Source organism: Leucoraja erinacea, chromosome 29 (genome assembly GCF_028641065.1).
Source record: "Leucoraja erinacea ecotype New England chromosome 29, Leri_hhj_1, whole genome shotgun sequence".
NCBI lineage: Eukaryota > Metazoa > Chordata > Chondrichthyes > Rajiformes > Rajidae > Leucoraja > Leucoraja erinaceus.
This window is the reverse complement of record NC_073405.1, coordinates 6780530-6807462: the sequence shown is the minus strand read 5'-3', so window position 1 is coordinate 6807462 and position 26933 is coordinate 6780530. Positions and strand designations below refer to the sequence as shown.

The 26933-nt window shown below is 48.2% G+C and overlaps 3 protein-coding genes across 5 annotated transcripts in view; 2 read left to right on the top strand and 1 right to left on the bottom strand.

The window, feature by feature from the left end:
- Positions 1–3137, top strand: part of upf1 (UPF1 RNA helicase and ATPase) — a 53763-nt gene extending 50626 nt beyond the window's left edge. For all 3 annotated transcript variants that reach the window (XM_055658473.1, XM_055658472.1, XM_055658470.1), the window contains exon 24: positions 314–3137. The gene's annotated coding sequence lies outside the window, so the exon portion shown is untranslated. The remainder of the gene's footprint in view (positions 1–313) is intronic.
- Positions 3138–7318: 4181 nt separating this feature from the next.
- Positions 7319–19224, bottom strand: ddx49 (DEAD (Asp-Glu-Ala-Asp) box polypeptide 49). The gene is made up of 13 exons (XM_055658474.1): positions 19053–19224; positions 16853–16976; positions 15805–15890; positions 15585–15706; positions 12257–12444; positions 11181–11321; positions 10578–10653; positions 9866–9942; positions 9623–9720; positions 8779–8853; positions 8591–8679; positions 7714–7785; positions 7319–7628 (listed from the first exon to the last, which is right to left on the bottom strand). The coding sequence occupies exons 1-13, from the start codon at positions 19213–19215 to the stop codon at positions 7434–7436; spliced, it is 1506 nt and encodes a 501-aa protein (XP_055514449.1). The 5' UTR covers positions 19216–19224; the 3' UTR covers positions 7319–7433.
- A 5576-nt stretch (positions 19225–24800) lies between these two features.
- LOC129711086 (homer protein homolog 3-like) overlaps positions 24801–26933 on the top strand; it is a 39017-nt gene continuing 36884 nt past the window's right edge. The window contains exon 1 of the mRNA XM_055658469.1: positions 24801–25045. Coding sequence (XP_055514444.1) covers positions 24864–25045 — 182 coding nt within the window. The 5' untranslated portion in view covers positions 24801–24863. The remainder of the gene's footprint in view (positions 25046–26933) is intronic.

Here is a 26933-nt window from a genome sequence, read left to right as displayed (position 1 = left end):
CGTCTTGGATCAGGAATAGAGCTGAGGATGTTGACGAGCATAGTGTGTGCTGGTCTGGGGCTGAGAGAAGAGGGATTGGTGGAGGAAATGATATCATGTTTGGTTTGGGTGCAGTCATGGCATTTGGGATGGATTGGATTTGGGGCAGGGATTGGCTTGATGTTGGGTTAGGATGGATTGAATATTGTGCTTGTTTTTCTGGGAAGGGGTAAAGGGATGCTACTCGTTTCAGGAATTTTATTGTTACCGAAGGATGAAAGGTGAAGTGGGGCTTGCGACCTATTTGATTGATGTGTCCCCTTTGTCCCAACAGGTTATGGAGAGGAGAGCTAGGCTTGAGCCAAGCTTAGTTCAACAGTAATTCAATCTGGGGAAAAAAAACATAAATGGATACCTGTTTCCACTGCGACTACTGAGGCATCAACTGTGAGAGAGCAACAGGAGAGAGAAACCAACCAAACCAGAGGAAGAGAAGAGAAAAGAGAGGAGGAGGAGAGGAGAGAGAGAGAGAGAAGGAGAGAGACCACTGCTAGCAGTTTGAGACGAGGAGACTGTCTGGAGGAATGAAGTAATAGAGGGCACTTGTGTGCCTTGTCAGCCAGGCCAGGCCTGGTCTCACACATCTACTAAACTCTATTGCTGTTACCACGCAACTCGCCCACGCCGCTGAGACCCTGCTCCCACCTCGTCGAACAAGGGAGAGAGAAGAAGAGAGAGAGAGAGAGAGAGAAGAGAAAGAGAGAGAGGAGGGGCTCGCACTCAATTACAGTTACCTACTACATCCGAACTGCCTGTTTCCTGGAGGAGGTGGGAGACCTTACTTGGTTTTGGGAATAAAAAGGGGAACATTATATCTCACAGTTGTTCTCTGGACGCTACAATTAGCGATTAAACTGTAAATTCCAGCAGTTTAGAGCGTCGAAGTGAAGATTAATTTCTGGCAAAACCCAGTTGACACAGAGCTGCCTTCTGCCTCCACCCCCTTCATTTGCTTTAAGGTTGATCTTGAAGTGTCTAGGCCTTACGCCCAATGCTATCATTTCACGTTGCTTTCTCAAATCTTCCACAGTGATTGGTTTTAAATGCATGTGCAGAGTTGGGGTTTGTGAAGGATTAACCGTGGACTGTCTGTCTGATTCCAGCACTGGGCCGTGGGAGAACTCCGCTGCTCGAGTTTTCCCTTCGCGAGTTTTACGATTTAATTAGAGTAGAAATGCCCAGAACTCTGGGAAAGTTGATGTCGACCACCTCTCCCAGGGAAGAGTTCAAACCAAGTCAGTGCAAAGAGGTGAATGAGCCCACAAGTCAGCAGCTATGGATGTTTATCCCTCACCACCCCATGTCCACCCACCCACCCGGTCGGTGTTCTTCGTATAACCTGCTTTTTCAAATGTTTCGTTTCAACTTCAGTCTATCCGAATGATGAGATTGGAAAGGCGTTGAGCAGAGGATAACCGGTGCAGACTCTCGACCTCCGGCCGTGGAAGGCGAGCTGGACAGAGGGAGGTTGGGGTTAGGTGGTGCTTGAGTGGTTTGCACCGTTCTCATTTGGCGGGTAGTTGATCACATTGATGGTGGTTTTACTGCAGCAGCCAGCGGCAGGGAGGAGGGGGGGGGGGCTGCTTGACACGGATGTTTGACATGGTGGGGTACTGGGCTGGGCTCAGTGTGTTGACTGGATGAAACTCTGCCAACGAGGATCAAGAGAAATTGTCTAGGTGGCTGTTTCATTCTTGTCTACTTGCTAATGGATAATCAGATATGAAAGCTTTTTAGACTGCTGAACTTGTTTATTACTTTTAAGGGCACTGTATTAATTACTGGATTATTTTAGATACGAGCATTTAGAAAATCTTTTGTGTAGGCATTGGTGCCAAATCAGAAACTGGCAGTGACCCCCAGTCTCACAGAAGCTCACTAAACCCAAGCCTTTCTGGTAAAGAATTCCATCACTTGCAGAAAGCAGGTAGCTAATGGCAGAAAGTGTGTTTCATTATCTCTCGGGCTCGTGTATGATTTTTAGGATTGCAGTCTAAAACACTGAATAATGAACGCTGGGCTTTTAATCCAACAGCATTAAGATCAGCCTGGTAAAGGTGTATTGTTCCCAGATCTATTCTCTACCACTGTGGGCTCCGCACTGCCAAGTTGCTGTTGTACAGAGAAAATCTACAAATTCTGTCCCATTCCAAAACAGGCGAAAAATATACTTGGTGGGGCAGCAAAGTAAAACAGGCTGCAGAATGTAACCACCACTTTGAGGGAGCCTTGCAATTAATTGAGTGCTGTGTGTTGCAGAAGGTGGGGAAATCTTGCAGCTGCCAAAGGCATGACTATCTGAGTCAAGTGTCAGCACAGGCCTTAACTTTGGGCTATTGTCTCACTTTCCATGGACTCTAATCTGCTGATGGCAACAGCTGCACGAGGGTGGTATTTATTCCACATTTGGCCACGCCCCTCACTGCCCAACTCCTTTTTGCTAGGCCTCGATCCCATTAGTTCAGTGGTACGAAACAGCAATGATGTGAGGACTAAGGCTCGGTGGCTGAGGAACGAGTTGGGTTTAGCCGGCCGTGTCCACTGGCCACAAGCTTGAAGTGCAGGTTTGGGTAGCTCTGCTTCCTGCAATGATCTCATTGCTCAGCAATGCCAATCTTGCTGATGGCCCAGGGGTCTTGACGGCAGTTACTGTGGGCTCAGCACGGGGGCAAGCTCTGCAGACCCTCCTGTCAAATGGTCAAAATGTTTTGAGGCACAGGGTCTGGCCGAAGGGACTTCTCCTTTATGAAACTTGTTGTTTTTTTTTGTTTTGGCTTCCTGGCAGAATTGTTTAAAAGTTCATAGTTGCATTTGTTTTTGGTAGTTCTTCTATCCAACTGTGAGCCCTCCATTAAATATGGATCTATTGGAGATCGCCTTCATTCACCTTCCCCTCAATAACTGACTTCTGCTTTGTGCTGTTTTTTTTTTTAATATAGCAGGAAGAGGAAAATCTGATTTTAGATCCTTTGCAAACCTGGTGCTGGTGTTGCATCTGTTGAGTGGAAAATAGTGTTTTTTCTAATCCTGTCTGGATTTTTATTTTCATCTATTTTGCCTCTGTAACAAGCACCATTAATAAAATTAGCTCTGCATCACAGCGTTTTCAGTTTGTTTCATATCTCGAAAGAGAAAATGTGCTTTCTAATTTTGAACCGTTTGTGCTCCTTGGATGATATTCAAGCCTGAAATCCATCAGGGTTTCTGTTCCATTATATTCTGTGTTAAAACTGACATTGTTGTTTCATTCATTTGCTGTTATTGGAAATGGAGCATGGCCTTGGATTGAACATCCAACTTATCTCCAGGGGACAGGAGTGAGGTATTTGTGCATTTCTGGGCCTCACACACACACACACACAACTTTAGCTGCTGATTTCCCCCACTCTACCACTTCTGGAATCTCTTGCCTCCAGCTTAGCAGATCATCAACGATTGCTTAATATACCGTATGGGGTGTCAAGTCGAGTTTATTCGTCACATACACATACGAGATGTGCAGTGAAATGAAAGGTGTCTCTGACAATGTGGCACTCCCTCAACACCACCCTATTTTCATCCATATATGACATTCCAGTGATTCTACCAGTTGTGTTGCTGTCTTCAAATATAGCAATGGACATCAAGCTAGTACTGAATCTGCTGCACTATTCCAATCAATCCTGTGTTTCATTTTCCATTGGGGAAACTATAGTTGGCTCTCTGACTTTTCAATCATTTAATTCATGAATGTGATTATATTCTTCCTTCTGTGAAAATGATTGGCTGCGTGTGCCACTAGCCCAGACCCATTATTCACAACGTTCTATCAAATCATCTACCACACACAGTGCCCCCCCCCCCCCCCCCCCCCCATAATGTTTGGGACAAAGACTCATCATTTATTTATTTGCCTCTAATCCAGAATTTGAGATTTGTAATAGGAAAAAAATCACATGTGGTTAAAATGCATTGTCAACTTTTAATAAAGGGTATTTTTTATACATTTTGGTTTCACCATGTAGAAATTACAACTATGTTTATACATAGTCCTCCCATTTCAGGGCACCATAATGTTTGGGACATATGGTGTCTGTAATTGCTCAGGTGTCTTTAATTGCCTCCTTAATGCAGGTATAAGAGAGCTCTCAGCACCTTGTCTGTCCATCAGTTTTGGAAACTTTTATTGCTGTTTATCAACATGGGGACCAAATTTGTGCCAATGAAAGTCAAAGAAGCTATAATGAGATGGAGAAACAAGAATAAAACTGTTATAGAGACATCAGCCAAATCTTAGGCTTACCAAAATCAACTGTTTGGAACATCAATAAAAAGAGAGCACTGGTGAGCTTGCTAATCGCAAAGGGACTGGCAGGCCAAGGAAGACCTCCACAGCTGATGACAAGAATTATCTCTATAATAAAGAAAAAAAAACAAATACCTGTCCGACGGATCAGAAACACTCCTTTAATGAGGGCCAGGTGTAGATTTGTCAATGACCACAGTCCGCAGAAGACTTTATGAACAGAAATACAGAGGCTACACTGCAAGATGAAAACCACTGGTTAGCTGCAAAAATAGGATGGCCAAGTTAGTTTGCTAAGAAGTACTTAAAAGAGCAACCAGTTCTGGAAAAAGGTCTTGTGGACAGATGAGACGAAGATTAACTTGTATCAGAGTGACGGCAAGAGCAAAGTATGGAGGAGAGAAGGAACTGCCCAAGATCCAAAGCCTACCACCTCAACTGTGAAACACTGGTGGGGGTGTTATGGCCTGGGCATGTATGGCTGCTGAAGGTACTGGCTCACTTATCTTCATTGATGATACAACTGCTGATGGTAGTAGCATAATGAATTCTGAAGTGTATAAACACATCCTATCTGCTCAAGTTCGAACAAATGCCTCAAAACTCATTGGCCGGCGGTTCATTCCACAGCAAGACAATGATCGCAAACATACTGCTAAAGCAACAAAGGAGTTTTTCAAAGCTAAAAAATTCTTGAGTGGCCAAGTCAATCACCCGATCTGAACCCAATTGAGCATGCCTTTTATATGCTGAAGAGAAAACTGAAGGGGACTAGCCCCCTAAACAAGCATAAGCTAAAGATGGCTGCAATACAGGCCTGGCAGAGCATCACAAGAGAAGACACCCAGCAACTGGTGATGTCCATGAATCGCCGACTTCAAGTAGTCATTGCATGCAAAGGATATGCAACAAAATACTAAACATGACTACTTTCATCTACATTGACATTGCTGTGTCCCAAGCATTATGGTGCCCTGAGATTGGGTGTGTGGGTGGGATCTATGTATAAACACTACTGTAACTTCTACATGGTGAAACCAAAATGTATAAAAATGGTCTTTATTAAAATCTGACAATGTGCACTTTAACCACATGCGATTTTTTTCTATTACAAATCTCAAAATTGTGGAGTACAGAGGCAAATAAATGATGAGTCTTCGTCCCAAACATTATGGAGGGCACCAGATAACGTCCCTGGAGCCTTGCTACATTTTCTAAACTTAATGTTGACCAAAGTTGGATGTAAGATTGTGTGATCAAACAATTTCCCACATCGTTTTGCTTTTTATAACCCATGCTTCAAAACACTCAACCTATCTGGCCATCAGGGAAGATATTTTGTGCTTCATTCTTTCTACCATAGTTTTACACCATTGCCTTTTCTGGTTACATTTTATTAGCGACCTATCTCTCCAGACCCCACTCAAAGCCCAGCATGCTGTTTAGTCAACAGCATGTTTTAATTTTATTTTTTAAGTCGGTGACCCTCATATATGCTTGGAAGAAAACTTCATGAAAATAAAGTAGATGTTGGAAATGTGTTTACTGGTTCTTGTTCCCAATCTGATCCTCACCACCATCCACCACATGCCTCCATTTTTAGTCGACTGACCTATCAAGTCTGTCCACTACAATTGCAAGGTTCCCTCTTAGGAGATTGAGAGGGGATCTTATAGAAACTTACAAAATTCTTAAGGGGTTGGACAGGCTAGATGCAGGAAGATTGTTCCCGATGTTGGGGAAGTCCAGGACAAGGGGTCACAGCTTAAGGATAAGGGGGAAATCCTTTAAAACCGAGATGAGGAGAACTTTTTTCACACAGAGAGTGGTGAATCTCTGGAACTCTGCCACAGAGGGTAGTTGAGGCCAGTTCATTGGCTATATTTAAGAGGGAGTTAGAAAGGGGATCAGAGGGTATGGAGAGAAGGCAGGTGATACTGAGTTGGATGATCAGCCATGATCATATTGAATGGCGGTGCAGGCTCGAAGGGCCGAATGGCCTACTCCTGCAATATTTTCTATGTTTCTAAGGTTCATGGTCACAGACAAGTTGCCCTCAAAAGCATGATGACTTTCGTATAATAATCCTTCCTGGACCTTTGCCTACTCTCCAATACAATGATTGATTCTCTTATTTCTACTCTATTCCTACTTGCTCTCCATTCTCTTGATGCATTTTTGGTTAAGAAACATTCATGTACCACAAATATTCAGTAGCGTGCACTAGCTCTGCTGGTTCACCACCCTTCACCCAATGAAAATTCTCATCCAAATATCTTACCCAAAAGCTTCAGCTCCTTCCTTGGGCAAGATATACCTAGTCTGTCAAGATGTGCCTCCCAATTAGGTCACTTAAATTCTCATGAATTTGATCCAATCTCCTACAATAGTCCTGTTGGCCCCAAAGGTGAGGTTGGTCAATCTTCATTGCACCGTCTATGGTAAACTAAATGTTGCTATGACAAGGAAATTAAAACTGCACAAAACATCGACCTGTGGGCCCTCGTTAAAGGAGTTGGTTTTTCCCTTTCTTTATTGAACAGGTGTATTTTAAGAATTTAAGAAGGAACTGCAGATGCTGGAAAATCAAAGGTACACAAAAATGCTGGAGACACTCAGCGGATGCAACAGCATCTTTGGAGCGAAGGAAATGGGTAACGTTTCGGGCCGAAACCCTTCTTCAGACGGGTTTCTCCAGCATTTTTGTGTACCTTGTACTTTAAGAATGTCTGGCACCAATATGTGTCTGACACCGCTGCCTGCTCCTCCCAACACCCTCATCCACTCAGTTGCACCTGTGTTACACTTTGTGTTTTGCTGCTGTAATTATGTGTTGTCTGGAATCATGTTCTCTAACTCGATGCAGGGATTACTCCAGAAGAAATACATTTCTGGAAAACAGCCTGGTCTGTGAACAGGGATGAGTGGATGGAGATCAGTCCATACTTGCTCTCCTGTACGAGAGTCATTGTTAACAGAAACAAAGACAGCGTGTCGGTATAACACATAAATGACACTGTATTGGAAGTTCAACACTGCCACAACTGCTGCAGAGCCAAAATCGGATGAAATAGAAAAGGTCCATTTTGAATGGTGAATATAAACAATTCTACGTTTGAGACCGTCCTGAGCCAGGAGCCTTGAGTGCTGTCTGCTGTTGTTTTCTTCTCTTTTTCAGTAGTCTGTGTTTGAGCCTTGTGGCTGCCTCCCTCTCCAGAGTCTCGTGCATTTTCTCCTGAAATTGGCGCTTCTTCTCCTTCAATTTATTCAGCTCCTTTCTCCTCTTTATCTCCAGGTCTGGATCCTTTAAACAGGATAAACAAAGAATGGGTGTCAGATGTCGTGTTATAGATTACTACAGAAAACGTGGAAACTTTTGCCCAATTTACCCGTCCTTCTAGAATCATCTGCTTCCGCTTGTTGATTTCTTTCTTTTCATCAAAGTCAGTCGACTCAAGTTCCTGCAAGTGAAACAAAAAGTTTCATTATGGCTGCTTCCAGATTAAAGCCAGCCATGTAGAATACTGCAGTCAGTGGAGTTAAGCAGTACAGGACCACCACTGACATTCTGGCATTCTTGGTTTCCGGAGCCTTTCTGGATTATCTGTTTTTAGACAATAGGTGCGGGAGTAGGCCATTTTGGCCCTTTGAGCCAGCACCACCATTCAATGTGATCATGGCTGATCATCCCCAATCAGTACCCCGTTCCTGCCTTCTCCCCCTATCCCCCGACTCCACTATTTTTAAGAGCCCTATCTAGCTCTCTCTTGAAAGCACCCAGAGAACCTGCCACTCCACCGTCTCTGAGGCTCCGAATTCCACAGACTGGCTTACCCTCTGTGTTTCCTTGTCTCCGTTCTAAATGGCTTACTCCTTATTCTTAAACTGTGGCCCCTGGTTCTGGACTTCCCCAACATCGGGAACATGTTTCCTGCCTCTAGTGTGCCCAAGCCCTTAACAATCTTATATGTTGGTCTGTTTTGCCGGACCAACAGAGACCAGGGCCTCCACGAGGAGTCCAGCATTACCGCCTAGAGAGCCGGGATATCGGGCTGCAGAAGTCAGCTACGGGAATGGATCTGCCGGCTCTGGCAGGGCCGGAGTTCCAGGGACTCTGCTGGAAGGGAGCACATTTGATCCGCCAATCGGCACGGAAGTCCCCACAAGGTCAAGATCGACCACCTCAACCGGTCTGGGAACCACACGTTCAGGGTGACTTCACTTAACATGAACCCAAAGGTCCACAGAGATGCCTCAGTTACTCACACTCTCACACTGGCGTCGAGTTACGTTAACGTGGGTGAGAATCTTCAAAACATCATCCTCGACCACAGAAAACTCCTGCAGTTTGGTCTCTGTTAACAAAATAATCATATATTTCATATTCACACCAAGAGGGCCCCAGCCATCCTCCACTGCTTCCCCACAAACACGCCACACCAGGTTCAACTCACTTATTTCCTCCTCGATTGCATGAACGAGGTGAATGTCGTACTGGGTGACAAGGGTGATTGAGATACCGTTTCGACCTGCAGAAGAACAACAGTCCATTACAGTACAAAGACAAGAGTATAGATGCAGGAATCAGGACCAAATAGAGAAAGACTGCTGGCAGAACTCCAGGGACCCAGTTCGATCCTGACCTCGGATGATGCCTGTGTGGTTTGTATGTTCCCCCGGGTGCTGTAGTTTCCTCCACATTCTAAAGATGTGTAGATGTAGGTTAATTGGCCTCTGTAAATTGCTCGCTGTGTGTAGGGAGTGGGTGAGAAAGAGGGATTGCACAGAACTAGTGTGAACAGGTGATCAATGGTCAGTGTGGATTTGGTGGGCCCAAGGGCCTGTTTCTATGTTGTATCTCTCAACTAAACTGAAACTCAGTGGGCCAAGTAGCATCTGTGAATGCAAAGGAATGGTTGATGTTTTAGTCTTAGAGACACAGCATGGAAAGAGGCCCTTCGGCCCACCAAACACCCGGTTCTGTTATCCCACTTTCTCAAAGTTGTCCCAACAAATTTGAGACAATTTAAAGAGACCAATTAACTTTGGAAACCCACATGGGATTCAGGGATGAGGGAAGAAAAGCAGGTGGTCACTGGGAGAACGTGCAAACTCCACACAGCCCACACTCGGGGTCACCATCGAACCTGGGTCTAGCACTGCGAGGCAGCAGCACTACCTGCTGCGCCAATGTGCTGCCCTTCTTCCAATAGTCTGTTTGTTTGTTTGTTTGGTCCATTACATAACAGGATTGAGGAGAAAGATTACACAGCACAGGTAGACGAGGTGCCTGCATACCTGCCCTGGCTGTTCGGCCCACGCGGTGGATGTAGATCTTGGGTAGCCCGGGTGTGTTGTGGTTGATGACGACATGAACGGTGGGAATATCGAGCCCTCTGCAAGGAAAGAGCCCCCCCCCCTGCATCAGTGACGTGTCACTCCTGGTGCCCACGGCACAGAACTCATGCCTCACACCCCGCCCCCCCCCCTCCGCATGTTGATAAACGCCACCACCCCACCGCATGGCCCAAGATTCAATACCGTGAAGCCACATCAGTCGCCACGAGGATCTTGAAGATGCTCGACTTAAACTTGGAGAGTGTGGAAAACCTGTCCCTCTATAAAAGGGGAGAGAAAAAAAACAATGAGCGCATAGCTCACAAAAGCAGTTTACAGTTCCCCCCCCAAAGACATCACCCATCTACCCAAGGTCCTGGCTATTTTAGGTTTAGATTTATTATTGTTGCATGTTGGTTTTGCATGCTATTCAAACAGATCAGATATACATAGGGTAAGAAGCTGGTCTATACCAAAGATAGACACAAAATGCTGGAGTAATTCGGCGGGTCAGACAGCAACGCTGGGGGGAAGTAATAGGTGACGTTTCAGGTCGAGAAGAAGGGTCTTTGCCCCAAATGTCCTTTTCTCCAGAGATGCTGCCTGTCCTGCTGAGTTACTCCAACACTTTGTGTCTATCTTTGGTATAAACCATCATCTGCAGTTCCTTTCTACACAAATCAATAGGAGCTTTGGACCTGTCTTGAGACAAAGGCCTCCACCCATCATAGATGGAGTATCTAAACCTTCAGTGTGTGTGTCCCCCCCCCCCCCCCCCCTCTGTGAGTGTGTGACAGGTTAGTATTGGGGAGCTATATGTTGTATCTACCTGTGCTGTGGAAGTGTGTGATGGGACACTGTGGTGGGTGGTGTACAGTACCCATCCGTGGATCCGCGCCTGCTGTCGGTGACTCACCTGCTTCATCATGGAGTGAAGCGCCCCACACGGGAAGTTGAATTTACGCAGCATCATGGTGAGAATCTGACACATTCTGCAAGACAGGAATGGAAATCAGAGCCGGACACACTGAGGCTGCTGACAACACATACTCACTGGCGTCCACCCAGTTGGGTGGCACAGCTGATAAGAGCTGCTCCTTCACAGCGGCAGGGACCCGGGTTTGATCCTGACCTCAAGTGCTGTCTGTGTGGAGTTTGCACGTTCTCCCCCGTGGGTTTCCTCCGGGTTCTCTTGTTTCCTCCCACATCCCCAAAACGGGCGGGGTTGTTGGGTGATTGGTTTCTGTAAATTGCCCCTGGTGTGTCGGGGGAGGCTGAGAAAGTGGAATAACACAGAACCCGTATGATCGAGGGTCGGCGTGGACTCTGTGGGTAGACGGGCCTGTTTTCATGCTCCAAACCAAACTAAATAGTAATACATGGCCGTAGATAGAACAGTACAGCACGAGAAGAGGCCCTTCGGCCCACAATGACTCTGCCGAGCACGATGACAAGACCGTCTCTTACCCTCCCACACACAATGCATGCACCGTAATACCAGAGGCGCGATGGAACTCACTTGCACGTGCTTGTGAAAATAATCATGGACCAGTCCTCGTGTTCATCGTGGAACTTCTGGACAATGTTCACAAGGTAAGCTTCCTTCACCCGCTCGGGCATCAGGAGGTATCTCTGCTCCAGCTCTGCCACCGTGCGAACTCTGGACATGGAGCAGAGGCAGCGAGTGTCAGACGGGTTGAATGGTACCAAATCTCCCAGCCCCGTACATTTATCTGTCCCGCTCCCCAACGCCAGAAAACATTCATTGAACATAGAAAATAGGTGCAGGAGGAGCCCGCACCACCATTCATTGTGATCACGGCTGATCGTCCCCTATCAATATCCCGTGCCTGCCTTCTCCCCATATCCCTTGATTCCACTAGCCCCTAGAGCTCTATCTAACTCTCTCTTAAACCCATCCAGTGACTTGGCCTCCACTGCCCTCTGTGGCAGGGAATTCCATAAATTGTGGCAGGGAAGTCCATAAATTCCCCACCACCTGCACCAACATCCCATCAGGAGAAAATCTCAGGGACGGCCTGGTGACGCAGCGGTATAGTGGCTGCCTTACAGCGCCAGAGACCAGGTTCAATCCTGACTACGGGTGCTGTCTGAACGGAGTTTGTACTTTCTCCCTGCGGCCGTGTGGGGTTTCTCTGGGTGCTCCGGATTCCTCCCAGATCCCAAAGACATGTAGGTTTGTCGGTCAATTGGATGTTTCCACACCGTATCTCTACATTAAACTAAACAAGTGCGATTGGGCGATTATAGGTCGGCACGGACTATGCGGGCCGAAGGGTCTGTTTCCACCCTGTGACTCTAAAACTCAAAGTTTATAATAACCCACTTTGGTCAGACCAGCAAGTTTGAGGATGAGCAGACATAATTGTCTGGATTTCCAGCACCCAACCCATCCATAAACCTCTGCTAGATTTGGTCAAACATCAGGTAACTAACTCTAAGCATCAATATGTGGTGAAGCAGAGGAGAGGACAGTGTGAGGAAGGTTTACTTCATGTTCACTCTGTGCTGTCCCTGCACGGGAGAGCGGAGGGAGTTTTACTGTGTCTTAACCCAAATGGTATTAGTACTGACTCAGTCTTAGCCTCCCAGAAGAAGGGCTTGTTCATTGCGATGGCCTTGAGCTGCTGCAAGGTGTCGGTGAGGGTGGCGCTGAACAGCAGAGTCTGTCGCTGTGCTGGGATGGCCCGTAGGATCACCTCCAGGTCCTGTGTGAAATCAGTACATCCCTGCTCCAGTAGCCGGTCAGCTTCATCCAGTACCTGCATCGCGGGTAAAACTGTTACTCAAGCAAAACACAAGCATTTCCATCAGCACAGCAGTAGCGTTGCTGCTATATACGGTGCCAGGTTCGATCCCGACTACGGATGCCATCTGTACAGAGTTTGTACATGCTCCATGTGACCATGTGGAATTTCTACAGGATCTCCGGTTTCCTCCCACACTCCAAAGACATACAGGCTTGGTATAATTGTCAATTGTCCCTTGTGTGAGTGTGTCGTTTAGTGTTAGTGTGCGGGGATCACCGGTCAACGCAGACTCGGTGGGTTGAAGAGCTTGGTTGCTTTCGTGCTGTATCTCTAATCTATATCAAAGCTTCATGTCTATTTAGTTTAGTTTATTATCGTCACGTGTACCGAGGTATTGTAAAAAGTTTTTTGTTGCGAGCTATCCAGTCAAAAAGACTACACATGAACACAATCAAGTTGCCCACAGTGTACAGATAAAGGATACACTGTGTATCAGAGTTTGACAGTGCAAGTTAAAGTCTGATTAAAGATATTTTAAATGTCTCTAATGAGCAAGATGGGAGGTCCGGACCGCACTCGAGCTGGTGAGAGGACCGCTCAGTTGCCTGATACCAACTGTCCCTGAATCTGGAGGTGTGCGTTTTCACACTTCTGTACCTCTTGCCTCATGGGAGAGGGGAGAAGAGGGAGTGAGTAGGGTGAGACTGGTCCTTGATTATGCTGCTGGCCTTGCCGAGGCAGCGTGGAGTGCAGATCGAGTGAATGGAAGGGAGGGGAGGGGGTTTGTGTGATGATCTGGGCTGCTCCAATGATTCTCTGCAATCTCTTCCCTCAGTCTTGGCCGTCCCCTGCACATCCTTGGCCTCACCAGGCCTGGCTCCACAACTTCACTTGGGGAGTGACCTGGGCTACGAGGTAACGCAACTTATTTGAGATTATTACAGGACTATTGGAAAGAGGGTAAAGTTTAGTCTGGGATTTATTCCCAGGGAGTGGAAATGTCAAATACTACAGGACATCCCCTTTAATGTGAGAGGGGACAAGGTTTAAAGGAGATGTGATGGGACAAGTTTATTTTTTACACTGAGAGTGGTGGGGTGCCTGGAACATGCTGCAGGGGGTGATGGTAGAGGCAGATACAATAGTGGCATTTAGGGGGCTTTTGGGTCTGTGCATAGATATTCAGGGAATGGATGGCTATGGATCACATGTACACAGATGAGAATAGTTGGTATCATGTACGGCACGGGCATCGTGGGCCGAAGGGCCACGATGCCTGTGCCGAACATGATTACCAACTACGTACAGGTACAAATTATGTACAGGGCACAGTTCTATATCTAATCGAAGATCTATGGAGTAACTCAGTGGGACAGGCAGCATCTCTGGAGAGAAGGAATGGGTGGCGTTTCGGGTCGAGACCCATCTTCAGACTGGTTAGGGATAAGGGAAGCGAGAGGTATAGACGGCAATGTGGGGAGATAAAGAACAATGAATAAAAGATATGCAAAAAAGTAACGATGATCAAGGAAACTGGCCGTTGTTAGCTGTGTGTAGGATGAAAACGAGAAGCTGGTGCGTCTTGGGTGGGGGAGAGGGAGAGAGAAAGGGAATGCTCCGTAGATGCTGCCTGACCTGCTGAGTTACACCAGCACTTTGTGTCCTTTTGTGCACCTGCAGTTCTTTGTTTCAACATTACTGAAATAGTTTAACACAGATATCAGTTCAAAACTTAATTTACTTGGCACGAAGTGCATTGGAGTGAGTCCAGACTTGCAAATGAAAGATGTGCAAAAAATGGTAAAGGAAACATGCCATTGTAAGCTGTTTTTAGGGTGAAAATGAGCAGCTAGTGCAACTTGGGTGGGGGAGGGATAGAGAGGGAATGTCGGGGCTACCTGAAGTGAGAGAAATCAAAATTCATACCACTGGGCTGTAAGCTGCCCAAGCGAAATATGAGATGCTGTTCCTCCAATTTGCGTTTAGCCTCATTCTGACAATGGAGGAGACCAAGGACAGAAAGGTCAGTGTGGGAATGGGAAGGAGAATTAAAGTGTCCAGCAACCGAGAGGCACAGTGGCACAGCTAGTAGATCTTCTGCTTCACAGTGCCAGAGACCCATGCTCAATCCTGACCTCGCGTGCTGTCTGTGTGGAGTTTGCATGTATTCCCTGTGACCATGTGGGTTTTCTCCGGGTACTCCCAGTTTCCTCTCACATCCCAAAGATGTGCAGGTTAGATTAATTGGCCTCTGTATATTGCCCCTGGTGTATGGAATGGATAAGAAAGTGGGATAGCATAGAACTAGTGTGAAGGTGTGGTCAAAGTAGGCGTGAACTCGAAGGGTCTATGAGATCCATGCCATAACTCTGAACACCGATCGCAACTAAAAGCTGGGTAACAGGATCGCACTGCATTGTTTCACCACAAGAGGCCCTCAGAGAGTCATGTGTTGAGGCACTGTACATAGGAACTGCAGATGCTGGTTTACACTGAAGACAGACACAAAGTGTTGGAGTAACTCAGCAGGTCAGGCAGCATCTCTGGAGAAAAAGGATGAGTGATGTTTCTATTCGGAGCCCTTCTTCAGGCTGCCTTCTTCAGAGTTTTTAAGAAGGAACTGCAGATGCTGGAAAATCGAATGTACACGAAAATGCTGGAGAAACTCAGCAGATGCAGCAGCATCTATGGAGCGAAGGATAGATAGCATAGAAATTAGGTGCAGGAGTAGGCCATTCGGCCCTTCGAGCCTGCACCGCCATTCAATATGATCATGGCTGATCATCCAACTCATCTATCCCGTACCTGCCTTCTCTCCATACCCCCTAATCCTTGCTGCTGCTGCACCCCGCTGAGTTTCTCCAGCATTTTTGTGTACCTTTGTTTGCCTTCTTCAGAGGCAGTCTTAAGTAGGGTTCTAATCCGAAATGTCACTCATTCATCTTCTCCAGAGACGCTGCCTAACCCGTTGAGTTACAATGGCTCTTTGTGTATATCTAGTGAGATGCTGTGGGCAGACTATCGATCCCAGCCCCTCACCACTGCACTTCCCGTAACCACCCACCCACCCGTCCTTGACATGTCCAACCGCAGTCTGGAGCCGGACAGTCGCTGGGCAACCTGCAGCCACAATCCTTCGTTCTCGTACGTACCAGGAACTTGATTTTCTTCAGGCTGAAGGTGGCGGAGCTGCGCAAGTGGTCAGCCAGGCGTCCTGGTGTGGCGATGACCACGTGCGGTTTCCTGGCCAGTTCTAAGGCCTGCTTGACCATGTCTGTGGAGGGAAGGGGCAGACGGTGTGAGGGGGACGCGGGTACACGGGTACAGCGACGCGGAGCGGGGGGCCCGCGGTAGGTTGCGACGCACACTCACCCATGCCGCCGACGACCACGCAGTCCTTCAGGGACAGTGGCTTCCCCAGCACACGGAACTGTTCTGCAATCTGGTAGGCCAGCTCCCTGCAAAAGGCAGCAAACAGACTCTGGTTAAAGGCATCTTTAACAGAAACCAGCACCTCTGGTTCAGGGGCGGCAGTCTTTCCAGGTGCGGCAGAGGTTCACCTGCTCCTCCAACCTCATCTATTGCATCCGCTGCTCTACATCGGTGAGACCAAGCGTAGGCTTGGCGATCGCTTCGCCGAACACCTCCGCTCGGTTCACAATAACCAACCTGATCTCCCGGTGGCTCAGCACTTCAACTCCCCCTCCCATTCTGAATCCGACTATTCTGTCGTGAACTAAACTAAACTGGTGGACAATGCCCTGTCCATCACAGGCACCGACCTCCCCACCATCGAAGGGATCTAAAACATAGAACAGTACAGGACAAGAACAGGCCCTTCAGCCCACAATGTCTGTGCCACACATAACGCCACGACCATCACCCATCTATCTGCATGTTCCCCATATCCCTCCAATCCCTGTGCCCATCCAAAATGCCACAATCGATCTGCCTCAACCACCACACCCCTGGCACTCTCCTCCCACCCCCACCCCCCTTCCCCCACCAGTGCAAAAGGCTTGCCCCGCACTACTCCCCCAAACTTTGACCCTCTCACCCTAAATTTGGGTAATTGGATCTACAGGAGGCGCTACCTCAAAAAGGCTCTCATCTCATTGCTACCATCAGGGAGAAGGTACAGGAGCCTGAGAACTGTGACCTCCAGCTAGAAACAACAGGTCAGTATGCACCCGAGGGAAGAGAAACGGGCCAACATTTTAGCTTGCAGCCCCTGCACCACAACTAATACAGGATCTTGACCGCTACCAACTTTTGCCTCCACAGATGCTGCCTGTCCCACTGAGTTCTTCCAGTGCCCCATTATTATGCACGATTCCAGCATCTCTTTTCTCTTCAGCCTGTTGTAAAGGAAACGGCAGTGAGCAGGCTCGAGGAGATGTCTTGGGGAATTCACAGCTACCTTGTTGGTGCCAGCACCAGGCAGAATATTCCGTACGGGTCCTCCGACAGTTTCTGGAGAATGGGGAGAACGAACGCTGCCGTCTTCCCGCTGCCGGTCTTGGCACAACCGAGGCAGTCCTGGCCTGGGGTACAGGGAAAAATCAAACCAGAGTCAGAGCTGGGCACGTGCGGCAGGGGGATGGGAAAGAGGTTAGAACAGGATGGAGGGGGTAGGAGCACGGAAATGCACCACATGGAAACAGGTCCCAAAATGCTGGAGTAACTCAGCGGGTCAGGCAGCATCTCCGGAGAGCATGGATAGGTGACATCACTTATTCATGTCCTCCAGAGTTTAATTTAATTTAGAAATACACCATGGAAACAAGCCCTTCCGCCCACCGAGTCCAGGCCAACCAGTGATCACCCTGTACACTAGTTCTATATACTACCCATTAGGGACAATGTCAGGATAAACTCAATTAACCTACAAACCTGCACTCCCTTGGCGTGTGGGAGGAAACCAGCGCAACACATAGATGGAGCAAAGATACAGAGCGCAGAACATAGTTCTCAGAATTGGAGTGCTTCAGTTCCATGGACCAAGTCCAATGTCCGCAATGAGGTAGCGGTAAATCGGACAGTGATGCAGCGGTAGAGAACCAGGTTCGATCCTGACCCCGGGTGCTGTCCGTATGGAGTTTGCACGTTCTCCCTGTGACCATGTGGGTTTCCTCCGGGTGCTTGTTTCCTCCCACACTCACAAGATTTGCAGATTTGTAGGTTAATTGGCTTCTGTAAATTGTCCCTAGTCTGTAGAGTACTGCTAATGTACAAAGTAATCGCTGGCGGGAGCGGGGGGGGGGGGCGAAGGACCTGTTTCCACGCTGAATATCTTCTTCTTGCGTATGGCGTGCACAGCCTAAAGTTGTTGGACAACTTGTCCTATTTGATTGTGCACGCCAGGTTGATTGCATTCGTCAAAACAGGGTGGACCACATGAAGGTTGCAATCTCCCACCTCGCTAGAGATAGCACTCTAGGACTGGACGGTTCGAAAGGCAGATAACCCAGAACCTGTTCCTGAGTCTGGTGATGCACGCTTGATCCCATCTTCAGCACTGTCATGGTGGCGCAGCGGTAGAGTTGTTGCCTTACAGCGAATGCAGCGCCGAAGACCCGGGTTCGATCCCGACTACGGGTGCTGTCTGTACGTTCTCCCCGTGACCTGCGTGGGTTTTTTTTGCTTTCTTCCCACACTCCAAAGACGTACAGGTTTGTAGGTTAATTGGCTTGGTGAATGTGTAAATTGTCCCTAGTGTGTGTGTGTGTCGTGTTAATGTGTGGGAATCGCTAGTCGGCGCGGACCCGGTGGGCCGAAGGGCCTGTTTCCGCGCTGTATCTCTAAAACTAAACTAAAAAAAACAAACTTCTGTATCTTCTGCAGGTCAGGTAAAGGGAGTGGGGAAAATGGCCCTTTGGCCATCGAGTCCATGCTGACCATTGATCACCCGTTCACAGTAGTTGTATGTTATCCAACTTTCACATCCACTCCCTACACATTAGGGGTAATTCACAGAAGCTGATTGAGCTAAAAAATCTGAAGATATAGAAGATACCAAAAGCTGGAGTAAGTCAGCGGGTCAGGCAACATCTCTGGAGACCATGGGTCAGGCAACACCTCTGGAGAGAAGGAATGGGTCTACAACCCTATGAGTCAGGTGATTTTTGTAGGAAGGATGAGGGGGAGGGGGACACAGAGAGCTGGAGTAACTCAGTGGGTCAGGCAGCATCTCTAGAGACCATGGGTCAGGCAACATCTCTAGAGACCATGGATAGGTGACATCACCTTATCCACGATGGATAACGGAGGTCGAGCGAGGAAGCGGACCATTGGGGACTGTAATTAAGGATTTGTGTAACTTTGCCGGCACACGTGGCGACTCTTTGCATACTTTACGGTGACATGTCACATGTGATAATAACGTATCAATCGATTTTCAGCCGACCTGCACGCCTTTAGAGTGTGGGATGAAACTGGGGCACCCGGAGTAAACCCGCGCAGGTCACAGGGAGATCGGAGATCGTACAAACTCCACACAGACAGAGGCCGAGGTGGGGATCGAACCCGGGTCTCTGGCGCTGTGAGGCTGCGCCGCCTCGAACCCCCGAGCGTTTCCCCTCCCTCCCTCCCTCTCTGTGACTCGGGCGGGGCAGACTCACCCCTCAGGATGGCGGGGATGCAGTTCTCCTGCACGGGAGTGGGCTGCCGGATACCCAGCTGCCCGCCCTGCTCCGCCAGCCAGGCCCGGAGCCCGAGCGCCGCCAGGCCGCCCGTCGCCTTCACCGCCGCCATTACCGTCACCCCGCTGCCGTGCAACGTCATCGCGCCCAACCCGGCTGCGTCATCACGCCCAGCTGCCTCGCCACGTGTGCGCCGCCATCTTTGATGCTGGCGGAAATGCCCCCCCACCGCAGTCAAGGTGCCAAGATGGACACAAAGTGCCGGAGTAACTCAGAGGGTCAGGCAGCATCTCTGGAGAGAAGGAATGGGTCGACAACCCTATGAGTCAGGTGATTTTTGTAGGAAGGATGAGGGGGAGGGGGACACAGAGTGCAGGAGTAACTCAGAAGGTCAGGCAGCACCTCTGGAGAGAAGAAATGGGTCGACAACCCTAAGAGTCCGGTGATTTTTGTAGGAAGTAACTGCAGATGTTGGTTTACACGGAGTGCTGGAGTAACTCATTAGGTCAGGCGACATCTCGGGAAAGAAGGAACGGTTGACCCTTCGGGTCGAGACCCTTCTTCAGACCCGAAATGTCACCCATTCCTTCCCACCAGAGATGCGACCTGCCCTGCTGAGTTACTCCAGCACTTGTCTTATTTTGTGTTTTTACCAGCATCTGTAGTTATTTGTTTCTACTTTGTTTCTACTACTAGGAAGGAACTGCAGATGCTGGTTTAAACCTAAGGTTGACACAAAACGTATCTGTCTGAAGAAGGGTCTCGACCCAAAACGTCACCTATCCATGTTCTCCAGGGATGCTGCCTGACCTACTGAATTTCTCCAGCACTTTGTGTCTACCTTTGGTATCGATCAGCATCTGCCGTTCTGTGTTTCTGACCCGTTGAGTTACTCCGGCACTTTGTGACCAAATAAGTAAGGTGGGCAGATTAAGTGCAGGTAAAATTTAGTCCGGATTCGGGTATTATGGACAGGGAATGAAGTTTTACACATGCATCTTTGATGATGAAATAGCTAAAGCAAAAGTCTTTGTAAACTCGGCCCATTGAGTATCTAACCAATGCATAGAGGTCTATTAATAGCAGGAACAGAAAGATGATCTCCAGTCATTACATTGGAAACAAGCTGGAGATCACAGTTGAAGTCTCTGGTTTGACCCATCCAAAGGACATTGTCAGACGAGATGTTTTCATTCCAAAATGTAGGCAATTTAAAAAAAAATAATAATAATTAAGAATAATTTTATGAATAAAATCTCCATTGACAAAAAAAAGCAATGGGAAACATTTCAAATGGCAATCAGTAAAGTAAAGTATCCTTTATTGTCATTCAGACTTTTCAGTCTGAACGAAATTTCATACCTTGCAGTCATAACAGAATAAAATAACAAAACACACAATAAACACAGATTTAACATCCACAACAGTGAGTCTACCAGGTCCTCCTCACTGTGATGGAAGGCAAAAGTCTTAAAGTCCATCAGTAGAGGTTTGAAGATAACTCACCCACTAAAGAGCTGTATCTGGTAGAGATGCTGCCTCCCAGCGCCAGTGTTCGATCCTGACCACAGGTGCCGTCTGTGTGGAGTTTGCACGTACTCCCTGTGACCATGTGGGTTTCCTCCGGGTACTGCGGTTTCCTCCCACATCCCAAAGACGTGCGGGTTTGCAGGTTAAATGGCTTCTGGAAATTGCTGCCGGTGTGGGTGCAAAAGTGAGATAACATGGAACTGGTGCATAGGAAGGAACTGCAGATGCTGGTTTATACCAAAGATGAACACAAAATGCAGAGTGACTCAGCGGGTCAGCGGCATCTCCAGAGAAAAGGAATAGGTGGCGTCTCGGGTAGAAGCCGTTCTTCAGATTCACTGGAACTAGTGTGAAAGGGTGATCGATGTTTGGTGTGGACTCTGTGGGCCGGAAGGCCTGTATCCATACTGTACCTCTAAACTAAACTAAGAGCTAGAAAATAAAGAATGTGCCATAAGTTCATGACAAATGGAAATTACAGACAAAACACACGCATGAAGTAGCAGATTAGAAAAGATTAGTTCACTGCGACAGGGTCCTGGGTTCGATCCTGACGTCAGGAGTTGTTCATGCAGAGCAAAGATGCAGAGTTTGCACATTCCCCCTGTGACCACATGGGTGTCCACGCACCGATGGCTTTCCTCCAGGTGACCTAATTTAAGTTTAGTTTAGAGATACAGTGTGGAAAGTGGAAACAATCCCTTCGGCCCATCGAGTCCGCGCTGACCAGACATTCCTGCACACTGACACTATCCTACACACACACACACACACTAGGGATAAGTTACAATTTTACCAATGCCAATTACCCAACAAATCTGTACGCCTTTGGAGTGTGGGGGGAAACCGGGGCACCCGGAGAAAACCACGCGGTCTCAGGGAGAAAGTGCAAACTCCTTACAGACAGCACCGGTAGTCAGGATCGCACCCGTGGCCTGTGTGGGTTTTCTCCCGAAGCTCCGGTTTCCTCCCACACTCCAAAGGCGTACAGATTTGTAGGTTAATTGGTTTGGTATACTTGTAAATTATCCCTAGTGTGTGTAGGATTGTGTTAATGTACGGGACTAGCTGGTCGGCACGGACTCGGTGGGCCGAATGGCCTGTTTCCGCGCTGTATCTCTAAACTAAACTTAATACTGCACAGTTCACGTCTATATAAGATGATGAAGACATCAGCGACTAGTACAACGAAAATATGAAGTTACCAGACATCTCATTAATCATAGCAGAAAGCGCTGAATAAGCCAGATGTAGATCCCTGGTGAACAGAGGCTTGAGAGACAATGTTATCTCGACTTTTAAAATTATGAAAGGGTTTGCGAGTGCATTCATACATGATATTTTTTTCATTTATAGCAGAGAGAGGCCCGATCCATTATTTTTGGCCCTGCATTGATCCCATCTCGATCGCTCGCTATTAAATCCGATCAGGAATTCAGGATGGGCTCCTTTTCCCAGAAAGTGATGGGAATGGGACAGCACTTCCCCGACATGGGTTTTTAGGGGCAGCTGAATGCAGGAAAAATCTAGCTGCATGCAAGCTAGATGCATGAAGCTAGATGCAGGAAAAATGTTCCCAATGTTGGGCGAGTCCAGAACATGGGGCCACAGTCTTAGAATAAAGGGAAGGTCATTTAAGACTGAGAAAAAACTTTTTCACCCAGAGAGTTGTGAATTTGTGAAAGTCCCTGCCACAGAGGGCAGTGGAGGCCAAGTCACTGGATGAATTTAAGAGAGAGTTAGATAGAGCTCTAGGGGCTGGTGGAGTCAAGGAATATGGGGAGAAGGCAGGCATGGGTTATTGATAGGGAACGATCAGCGATGATTACAATGAATGGCGGTGCTGGTTCGAAGGGCCGAATGGCCTCCTCCTGCACCTATTTTCTATGTTTCTATGTTAAGGGTTATTGGGAGAAGGCAGGAGAATGCGGTTGAAAGGGAGAGATAGATTAGCCATGATTGAATGGCGGAGTAGACTTGATGGGCCGAATGGCCTAATTCTAAACACAACCTCAATTGTTGGATTTACACACTGGGGATTGGATTTACACAAAGGCCTAATTCTGCTCCTAGAACCTGTGAACATGGTGTGAAGTGTGAATTAAGAGTCAGAATGATGGATGGATTTAAGAGAGAGTTAGATGGAGCTCTGGGGGCTCGTGGAGTCAGGGGATATGGGGAGAAGGCAGGCACAGGTTATCAGATTACAAACATATCAAATCAACTTTCTAGTTTTAGCCACGAAGAAATAATCACCAACAGAGTGTTTAAAGAAGGGCGTCGACCCGAAACGTCGCTTATTTCCTTCGCTCCATGGATGCTGCCTCACCCGCTGAGTTTCTCCAGCATTTCTGTCTACCGACAGTGTGTGATAACTATGTAACCCCCTCCCCTCCCCCCCCCCACGCATCTCTCTCTCTTTCTCTCCTCTCCCTACTTTCTCTCTACCTCTCTACACCAATGCTCCCCTTCCCACCTTCCCCCATTTCTCACCGCCTTCATTCACCCCCATGATATTCCTGAGAAGAAGATCGGAATTTTCCCTTTCTCTTCCCTGGAGAAGTGGGGATTACACAAACACCAATCCCACTGAAGAATTCAGGAGCCTGAAGACTGCAAAGACCAGGTTCAGGAATAGCTACTTCCCCACAGCCATCAGGCTATGAAACTCGGCTCGGACAAAACTCTGAACATTAATTGCCCATTATCTGTTATTTGCACGTTATCAGTTTATTTATTCATGTGTGTACATATTTATATAATAGTATATGGACACACTGATCTGTTCTGTAGTCAATGCCTACTGTGTTCTGTTGTGCTGAAGCAAAGCAAGAATTTCGTTGTCCTATCAGGGACACATGACAATAAATTCTCTTGAATCTTGATCTTGAATCGTGGGTCCGAGGTCATCCAGAGTGCAGAGACAAGACTGCCAATAAGGACATGCACCACATTGCAATCTTAATGTGATTTCAAAGGCAGATGTGGAATGTACGTTGGTTCAGTAAAACTTATTTCTATTTACTTTCCTCGTTTTTTTCTATATGCTCCTTCTCCCGACCGCGAACCACTTTTCACTGCCTCGTGCTTCACTCCCTTCCTTGGTCTCCCATCAGCCACAAATCTCCCCCATCCACTCCTCCTGCCACGCACCTTTCCTTCCTCTCTGCTCCTTCACCACAATTCTTTAGTCAGAGGGTGGCGAATCTGTGGAATTCTCTGCCACAGAAGGCTGTGGAGGACAAGTCAGTGGACATTTTTAAGGCAGAGATAAATAATAGATTTTTGATTAGTACAGGTGTCAGAGGTTACGGGGAGAAGGCAGGAGAACGGGGTTAGGAAGGAGAGATGGATCAGCCATGATTGAATAGCAGAGTAGACTTGATGGGCCGAATGGCCTAATTCTACTCCTATCCCTTATGACCTTATGACAATTCCTCCCCTCTCATTCTCACCCTCTTCCATAAATCCATACGTTCTGGAGCAGGATGAGTCCATTCGGCCCATCAAGTCTACTCTGCCATTCAATTGTGGCTGATCCATCTTTCCCTGCCAACCCCATCCCCCTGCCCTCACCCCATAACCCCTGATCCCCGTACTAATCAATAATCCGTCGATTTCCACCTTAAAGATATCCATTGACTTGGCCTCCCCTGATTCATCTCATTCTACCATTTCCCCCCTCCCCCTCTCTCCTCCACCTTCTCCCCCTCTCCACCCGCCTCTCTCTCCCCCTCTCCCCTCCATCACTCCCTCTCCCCTACCTCTTTCCTTCCCAACTCCCCTCCACCTTCCCCTCCCTACAACATTTCCAACCTCCTACTAACCTTCGCATCTCCCATCCCCTCCTATCTCCCCATCTCCTCTCATTTATTCACTCCCTTCCCCTTTTCTATCTTTCCCTCCTTCGCCACTTTCACTCCCTCCCTCCCTCCCTATCTCCCCACTTTTTCCTCTCTCTCCCCCTTTCTCCCCCTCCCCCCTTCCCTCCTTCCCCACTTTTACCTCCCCCTTTCCTGCTTTTCCTCCCTTCCTCTCGCCCCACTTTCCCTCTCCATCCTTCCCCTCCCACTCTGTCTCTCTCTTGCTCTCCCTCCCTCCCTCTTTCTCTCCTCTCCGGCCCTCCCTCCCTCCCTCTCTCAGTCTGTCCCAGTCCGTCTCTCCCTCCCATTCCCTCCCTCTCTCCTCTCTCTCTCTCTCTCTCCCCCGCAGACGGCAGCAGCGAGCTGTATTGGGAGACCCGTTAGTTACTTTGTTCTGATGCAGGCAGCGAGCGGAGCAGCGGCTTGGAGCCCGGGGACAGGCAGCGGGCAGCCGGCGCTGGAGGCAGCGGCCAGCCCGGACCTCCCTGAGCCCAGCGCGGCCAACCGGCGCAAGGAACCGGAGCGGCGGGACTCGCGGAAACGGCGAGAGAGGAAGCGGCTGCTGGAGATAAACATGGGGTGAGTGAGAGAAAGTGGGAGAAAGTCCGAGAGGAGAGAGAAGGAGGGAGGGAGCGAAAGAGTGGAAGAAAGAGAGAAAGGGGAGAGAAGGAGAGGAGAGAAAGGGAGGGAGAGAGTGAGAGAGAGGGTGAGAAAGAGTAAAGGGGGGAAAAGAGGTGGAATCAGGGGGAGGAGAAAGGAAGGGAGTGAGGATGGGGGAGTGAGGGAGGGGGAGAAGACGCGAGGGGGGGGGGGGAGGAGAAGGAGGGAGGGCAGAGCGTGGAAGGAAGGAAGGAATGGGGGATGGGGAGGAGGAGGAGAAGAAGAGAGGGAGATTATGGAGGGAGGGGAAGGGAAGATTGATGAAACAATCGTGGCAATTAGAAAGAGAAGCGGGGACACAAGAAGATGCTAATGTGAGAATCTAGAGCCAAATACAAAGTGCTGGAGGAACTCAGCGGCTCAGGCAACATCTGTGGAGGGAAATGGACTAAGGAAGGGTGCCAACCTGAGGTGCCTCTGTGTGTGTGTGTGTGTGTGGGAGAGAGCGAGGAGGGGGGTGTGAGAGAGAGACTGGAGGAGAGAGACTGAAGGAGTGAGAGAGACTGTGAAGGAGAGAGAGAGACTGAGAGAGAGAGAGACTGAAGGAGTGAGAGAGACTGAAGGAGAGAGAGAGACTGAAGGAGAGAGAGAGACTGAAGGAGAGAGAGAGACTGAAGGAGTGAGAGAGACTGAAGGAGTGAGAGAGACTGAAGGAGTGAGAGAGAGAGAGAGACTGAAGGAGGAGAGAGAGAGACTGAAGGAGTAAGAGAGAGACTGGAGGAGTGAGAGAGACTGAAGGAGTGAGAGGAGAGAAAGGGAGTGAGAGAGGGGAGAGAGTGAGAGAGAGAGAGACTGAAAGAGTAAGAGAGCGACTGAAGGAGTAAGAGAGACTGAAGGGGTGAGAGAGAGAGACTGAAGGTGTGAGACAGAGACTGAAGGAGTGAGAGAGACTGAAGGAGTGAGAGACTGAAGGAGTGAGAGAGAGACTGAAGGAAAGAGAGAGACTGAAGGAGTGAGAGAGAGACTGAAGGAGTGAGAGAGACTGAAGGAGAGAGAGAGACTGAAGGAGTGAGAGAGATTGAAGGAGTGAGAGAGACTGAAGGAGAGAGAGAGACTGAAGGAGTGAGAGAGACTGAAGGAGTGAGAGAGACTGAAGGAGAGAGAGAGACTGAAGGAGTGAGAAAGATTGAAGGAGTGAGAAAGACTGAAGGAGAGAGAGAGACTGAAGGAGTGAGAGAGATTGAAGGAGTGAGAGAGACTGAAGGAGAGAGAGAGACTGAAGGAGAGAGAGAGACTGAAGGAGTGAGAGAGAGAGAAGGAGAGAGAGAGACTGAAGGAGAGAGAGAGATTGAAGGAGTGAGAGAGACTGAAGGAGAGAGAGAGACTGAAGGAGTGAGAGAGACTGAAGGAGTGAGAGAGACTGAAGGAGTGAGAGAGACTGAAGGAGTGAGAGAGACTGAAGGAGTAAGAGAGACTGAAGGAGTGAGAGAGACTGAAGGAAAGAGAGAGACTGAAGGAGTGAGAGAGAGACTGAAGGAATGAGAGAGATTGAAGGAGTGAGAGAGAGACTGAAGGAGTGAGAGAGAGACTGAAGGAGTGAGAGAGAGACTGAAGGAGTGAGAGAGATTGAAGGAGTGAGAGAGAGACTGAAGGAGTGAGAGAGAGACTGAAGGAGTGAGTGAGAGACTGAAGGAGTGAGAGAGACTGAAGGAGAGAGAGATATTGAAGGAGTGAGAGAGAGACTGAAGGAGTGAGAGATATTGAAGGAGTGAGAGAGATTGAAGGAGTGAGAGAGATTGAAGGAGTGAGAGAGATTGGAGTGAGAGAGAGACTGAAGGAGAGAGAGAGACTAAAGGAGTGAGAGAGA

What these genes read in the sequence shown, in the direction of transcription:
- ddx49 (XM_055658474.1), bottom strand. Translation starts at nt 19,215, where the DNA reads ATGACGTTGCACGGCAGCGGGGTGACGGTAATGGCGGCGGTGAAGGCG. An exon ending in CATCCCCGCCATCCTGAGGG is followed by an intron (nt 16,977 to 19,052) that starts GTGAGTCTGCCC and finishes CCTGTACCCCAG; the next exon opens with GCCAGGACTGCCTCGGTTGT. An exon ending in GGGCCGAACAGCCAGGGCAG is followed by an intron (nt 8,854 to 9,622) that starts GTATGCAGGCAC and finishes GTTCTTCTGCAG; the next exon opens with GTCGAAACGGTATCTCAATC.